We start from the raw sequence: 6,728 nt of genomic DNA, 5'->3' as shown, positions 1-6,728 counted from the left end.
GAATTCAGTGTTTCATAAGAGAACGAAACACATTGATACAAGGTTTCACTACATCAGAGAATTGGTGAACAATGGAGAAATTATCTTAGAACATTGCAGGACTCAAGAACAGGTAGCAGACATTTTGACCAAGCCATTGGATCAGAAAAGCTTTTAATTTTTGAGGAAGTGTCTGGGTATGACTGAATGCCCAGCAGTTGAAATTAAAGGGGAGTGTTGAAATATAATTTCAACTGTGTTCGTTCATACGTGCTACACCTAAAACCGCCGCAGGGAAACCTCAAACCGCTTAACGATTTCGGACCGCTTTCCAGCAACAAGTGGTTTCCGTATGATCGAGCCCGATACAATCTCCTATTGACGCGTGGCTCTCCCCATACGTCATCATTTCTGACATTTCGGGACGTAATGATCAGTCAAGTAAGGCCTCCCGATATCTTCGTCCGCCGTTCGATCTTCTCCATCGTTCTCCGCTGTTGATTGTTTAAACCTGCATACGAACCAACATTAAAAGCTTTGCGTGGATTAAAATTTTGGGTTGACCGCCGGAAAAGAAATTCAATGAATTAATTATGTTCGTAGATAGGTTGGTGAAAATTTAAATTTTAATGTTTTTTTATATATCGGAGGTATGGGCACATATGCACGTTATGTAATTTTTGGTATGGCATATGTACAATATGTAAGTTATTTTTTAATGTGTATTGACCATTGTGTGAGTATGTAGAAATTTTGCACAGCAGTGCATAAAAAAACGAGGGAGCGCAAATTGTATTTGGTATGTTTTTTGTTGAGTGGTGGTGAAGCTCGCAGTAGCGGAAAAACCAAGGGAGATGTACAGCAGTGGATAGATCAGTTTTTTTTTTGAATGTATTGGATGTGCATTGAAATGCAGAGTTTTTTTTGAATGTATTGGATGTGCATTGAAATGCAAAAGAAAAGAAGGCACAGGTATTTTTTTGAAATTGGAATGTAATGAAAATTTTACTGCATATGTAAAATAGTTTTACAGCAGTAATGTAAATGGAGGTTTTACAGCAGTAAAAGAAAATGAGAATTTTACCCAGCAGTGTAAATTCTCAGGAGGAGACAGAGTTTTGTTAAATGTATTTTTGGTGAATCCCTCTCAGCAAAGAGGATGAATATGTATCAGGAATTTTGTTTTAATGAATAGAAATCTTTTTTTGGGTGTGTAATACTCTGTCCTCAGTCATTTTTTTAAAGCTTCCCTGTGCAAAAGGATCTTGTGGAGAGAAACAGAGCATTGCCTCTGTGTGTTTAGTTTTTGTTTGTTTTTTGGGATTTTACCAGAAAAATCCCCAACAGTAGCAACATCATGAACATGAGCAGGCACTGAATCGGCCGTACGGAAAATTTGATCGGACTGGAAAGGGAAATTAGATTTGTTGTTGGCGGAGGGGCCGTTGTGTTTCAACGTGAGCTTCTCCTTGATGGAAGATTTCCAGTAATTCTTGATCTCATTGTCACTGCGTCCGGGCAAATGCGCCACAATTTGAGACCACCTGCTTATCATTGTTGTGCACAGGTTGGGCCAGGAAATCAAATGTTATGGACATTCAAAGAAAAGAAAAAAATTATCGTTGAGAGAAGGCATAGAAATGGATAGAGGTAGAAACCTGTTACCAAGAATGGACTGTAAGTGTATTATGAGTCTCTCTTCTTGGACTGAAAGTGCACCACGTTTAAGGCCCGGCTGTAAATAGTTTATCCATCTCAGCCTGCAGCTCTTTCCACATCTCTGCAGACTTGTATAATGTAGGGTGTAAATTTTAATGGTTGGGTTGTAATTGTAATTTAACAGAGAAGAAAGATTTTGAAATAAATGTTAGCTAGTGGTTCAGATTTTTATTTTTATTTTTATTTTTTTACAATTTATGGTTTTTTTCCAGATTTTTTTTAGATAATTTATGGTTTTTTTCATGCTATTATTCTCTAATATAAATTATTTAAATGAATATTATTACAATTTTTAAATTTTCCTCAATTTACTATTTTTGATATTTAAAATTTTACTTTTATATATTTATATACATTTTTTAATTATTAAACTAATTCAAACTATATTAAACATATATATTTACATACCTTTCTAATCATTAATCTAACTCAAACTATATTAAAATGTATTACATTTTAATAGGAAAGGGAAAAAAACATATAAATATTAATACATAATTAAATAAAGTATTTTAACGAATATTACACTAGTCTCGATCCATCTTAACTTAAGATTTATGAAGCACCTAGAGGATCGAATTAAATTTCTCAATGTGCAAGCACCTTGAGAGATCAAATTTGCCAATGTGTAAACCTATTTTTTGAATGCAAAACTTGAGAAAGATTTGCACCTTTAGAAATTTGATCCTCTAGTCATTTGACAAGTTCTAGTCAAGATGGATCTAAGTTGGTACTAGCATAGCTATAAAAAAGGTTCTTGTCAAGATGGATCTAGGTTGGTACTAGCATAACTATAAAAATTAAATGATTGGTAAATGTCAATGAGAAACACTCCATAATAAGCATCAAAACATTATACCCACTTTACAATGGAAAGGAGAATCTTAATATGTAAATAGCTTTATTGCAAAGCTATGGCTTATGAATATCATATGTCCAAAAAACCCATAAATCACTTCATATGAAATTTGTTTATATGTAATTTGTTTCTAATTAAAAACACCAAAAAAGACGTACTATTTTGAAGATAAATAGTTATAATAAATCTCAACCTCTTTAAATAATTATGATAAATTTCAACCTTTGATTTTTCTATATTACTATGAATATTCTATAATATTCATTGGTGAAGGCTAAAGTGGAAAGGCACAAAAAAGAAAGGACAACCTAGAGTCAAAGATATTTACAACAATCTCCTTTTGGTTGAGAGAGAATTTGAGTATAAAACCTAGTTCAAAGTTGCGTGGGGTTGGGAGATTCCAATAAAACTCCTTTCTTTTGGTTGGTTGGTGATTCATAATAGAGTGCTAAAGTGGGATAATTTGCAAGGAAGGGGATTTAAAGGCCTTGGCATTTGCCCCTTGTGCAAGAATCAAAATGGGGAGATTGACCATCTATGTATAGGTTGTACATTTTCCATGGAGGTGTGAACAAGGGTAATGGATTTACTATATCTAGAACATTCGGGACCATAGCATTCTCTAAGAATATACATGGTTCAAGAATGAAAGTGAGCATCACACACTACCCTTTTATGCCATATGGACCATTTGGTGCAAACGGAATACTAGGATATTTTACCACAAAAGGCCAGTTATTTGGGAGGTGGTCTTGAAAACCATTTCATAATTTGGAGAGATTGGACCGAAGAGGGTTGTGCACAGTAAGAGGAATGTTAAAATTAAGGACATTAAAGGGGATATATCCCAGAGGATTTTTTGATGGTGCATGCCAACAAAGAAGATGTGGATGTGGTGTTGTCATTATACTTGAGCCCAGGTGCTACTATCACTTTTAGTGGAAGGGAGGACATGGAACAAATAGTAGAGTTGAAATCATGGCACTCTTGGTTGTCTTCATATTCGCTGAGAATGGAACAAATATTCCTACATGGAGATGTTAAGAGCATCATAGATTGGGTCAAGGATTACACTCTATTCAGCGCCCACATACTATCCAACAAGATGAGGTGCATTAGAATTATGGCAAACAATTTTCAAAGCATTACTTTCTCACACATATATAGAAAACAGAATCAGGTAGCATACCTTCTTTCAAAGAGGGGCATCAACTCAGAGCCATGTAAGTTTGACTCCGTTGCATATGTACACGACACACTAATGAATATTGGGTCTATCAACTCCATATAGGGAACCCTTTCCCTATTTTTTTTATGATAAATTATGTTATGGTGTTCCTTCATATGCTGGTACCATCAACTTTTGTTGGGTTTACATGATTTTGTAGAATTGAAGGTGATTTACAATCTTTTTGTCACTCAAGTTAAGTAGAATGTAGTAGAAAGATAATAAATGTTAAAAATAAGAAAATCCATGAGAATTGAGAACTATGTATAGAAAATCTTAATGAATTTATTCTCATTTTTTGGGTCAGTGAAATAAAATAGAATATAGTAAAATAAGTAAAATAGAATATAGTAAAAAAATACTTATTGTTATAGACAAAATCCATGATATTTTTTTGTCACTGAAGTTAAGTAGAATATAGTAGAAAGATAATAAACGTTAAAAATAAGAAAATCCATCAGAATTGAGAATTATGTATAAAAAATCTTAAAGAATGTATTCTCATTTTTTGGGTCACTGAAATAAAATAGAATATAGTAAAAAAATACTTATTGTTATAGACAAAATCCATGATATTTTGTATGGAAAATCTCAATGAATATACTCTCTTTTTTATTAATGAAAAAAAAAAAAACATTTTTTTATTGAAAAAAAATCATAAATCTATACCATTCCTAATCATAATTAAATTAAATATTTAAAAACTCTATTCTAAAATAAATAAAAACCCTATCATTCGCAGGTGATATTGTAACCTGCTGCATGAGTGTATTGAATTGAACAAGGCAGGTGATCAAGAAAATGAAAATGATCACAAGAGTGGTATGGGTGCTTACCCGCCTGCCTAGCGACATAGTTCCAACAGCCCTTGAGTCCATTTCTCATTACATAGTTGGTGAGTTTGTTATCTTCATCGGGTGACCAAAGCCCTTTTCTTAGCGTTAGTCTGGCGGAATTTGAATGGACGCCTGCGCCTTCCCCTTCCGATGCCCCTTGTGCGCACGCCATTTTTCTCACGCGAATTGTTCTGCTTTTCATTCTTACTGACCTGCTCATATCAGAATCGATCAAATTGCAGATGCAGAAACAAAGAAGGGGTAATTAATTTCATTGTGCCACCATTCTCCAATTATAGATCGGCCCGTAAGTTCAAACAATATGACGATTTCTCCTTCTTTTCAATCGTGTGGTGCACATTTCTTCGCAGCCGCAAACGCAGCCGCCATATTCTTTGCGTTCTGACCACATGGTCTTCGGGATCGTTCCCCTTTCACATCTGATCTTGCATCGCCATTTCTTCACGATTCGGTCACTGAGATTGGATTTCAACTTGAAAAATAATCGGCATCCACGTTTAGAAGTTGAACGTCACGACACAAACCGACGACATAGAAAGATAGCATGAATCCGAAACGACGACGTAGAAAGATACCATGAATCCGAGAGCTCGTACTTGATGAGCATTCTGACCAACAAAATTTTCACTGCTGTTTGAATTTATTATGTGTTGTCTATTTCGTAAAGATACCATGAATCCGAGAGCTCGTACCAAAAGCTAGTAATACATAACAAACGAGTTTCTTTTATTATGACAAGTGAAGTAGTTGGGGGTGGTAGGCTTATCCGGAACCATTGCAACTCGTGCTGAAGAAAAACTACAATGGTTATTTCAATAATGTGTTGGAAGATTCTTTCGTAATATACCATATTAATTAAGAACATAAATATTTTATATTGAGAAGGGTTGGAAAGTTGATTTTAGTATCATCTTTTGTTTTTATAATGTTAAATGAGAGTAGTCAAATGTAAATAGATTGGTTAACAATGCCATTCTATTAAAAGAGGTGGTCGTTAATGCTAAATATGATTTACCCATTTCATAATCTTATTAGTAGGGCAATAAAGTCATCTTGTGTCCTTTAAAGTGTCACATGCTTCCTGAGATGGCAACTAAAGAGGAGGCCATTAATGATGAAGATGATTTTCCCATTTCATAATATGGCAATAAAGCCATGTTGTGCCTTTAACGTATTACATGTCTTGACAAGCGGCAACTAGATTATATAGTGGGCGGTAATGAGGAGTGATTAGAGTCTTTATGTTATACTCTAAAGAAATGAATTTGCAAAATTATGTCATCTTGTATCAGTCACTTTCCAATCGTATTTGGTTTATTGATTATTGGAATGACTTATACTTTTGGAGATTCTAGTTTATTGATGGGTGAGTTATTCCTTTATACGGTGGTAGGTGAGTAATTTTGGTGAGGTATTCATTTTTACGGTGGTAATTGGTTCGTTTGGTTTAATGTATTCAATTATCAGTAAATCTATTTCTTATTTTCTTGTAATACAAGGAAGTGTTTTCTTGTGGAATTCTAATACTTGAAGGGTTTTTTATTAGTGTTCAATTATTATATACTAAGCGTTATTTTGTTTGTTTTTTGTTGTAATTTAATATTAATCTGGTGAGGATTTTTTGAAAGTCGTTTTGATTTAGCAAATAAAAGATGTAGCATTTTCCATGTGTTTAGGAGATAGTAATGTGCTATGAACACTTTATGTTTTATTAGTTTTTTTGGTCTATATATGGGTACATGACTATTCTATTATCTTTGCACTCTATGAATTTGCCAAATCTCACTAGCATGGAGTATTCAAGCACAATTTAATTTCTTTCAGAATTAGAGTAACCTATCTCTTGCCATCTTTCAAAATAGAGGAAATTTTATTGGTTGTATTTAACTCCTTCAAAGCATCATATGTTATCATTTTCATTGTTATTCCATGGAATCTAGTCTATTTCTTGACCTAAATTTAGGTAAATTTGGCTACAGTTATGTGTTGGAAAACCATATTAGTTTTGCTCACATAATTTCTACCACTTTCTATGCATTTAAGGGATGGAAGGTATTTTGTTCTAATGACATTTTGTGTTTTTTTT

General features: G+C 33.7%; 1 protein-coding gene across 1 annotated transcript; it reads right to left on the bottom strand.

Moving 5' to 3' along the window:
• Positions 1–416: 416 nt before the first annotated feature.
• Positions 417–1,534, bottom strand: LOC149247512 (transcription factor MYB7-like). The gene is made up of 2 exons (XM_089444416.1): positions 1,309–1,534; positions 417–490 (listed from the first exon to the last, which is right to left on the bottom strand). Exons 1-2 carry the CDS (start codon positions 1,532–1,534, stop codon positions 417–419), a joined length of 300 nt encoding a protein of 99 aa, XP_089300542.1.
• Positions 1,535–6,728: the final 5,194 nt, after the last annotated feature.

The sequence above is a fragment of the Pinus tabuliformis genome, chromosome 7 (assembly GCF_031772625.1).
Source record: "Pinus tabuliformis cultivar Carrire ecotype Pingquan chromosome 7, CPIR1, whole genome shotgun sequence".
Taxonomy (NCBI): domain Eukaryota; kingdom Viridiplantae; phylum Streptophyta; class Pinopsida; order Pinales; family Pinaceae; genus Pinus; species Pinus tabuliformis.
The sequence above is the reverse complement of the archived record's forward strand: the minus strand, read 5'-3'. Positions and strand labels throughout refer to the sequence as shown.

Excerpts from the sequence above, each read along its gene's own strand:
- LOC149247512 (XM_089444416.1), bottom strand. The coding sequence starts at position 1,534 with ATGATAAGCAGGTGGTCTCAAATTGTGGCGCATTTGCCCGGACGCAGT. Across the intron at positions 491-1,308 it reads TACTGTTGGGGATTTTTCTG|GTTTAAACAATCAACAGCGG; the intron begins GTAAAATCCCAA and ends GTTCGTATGCAG.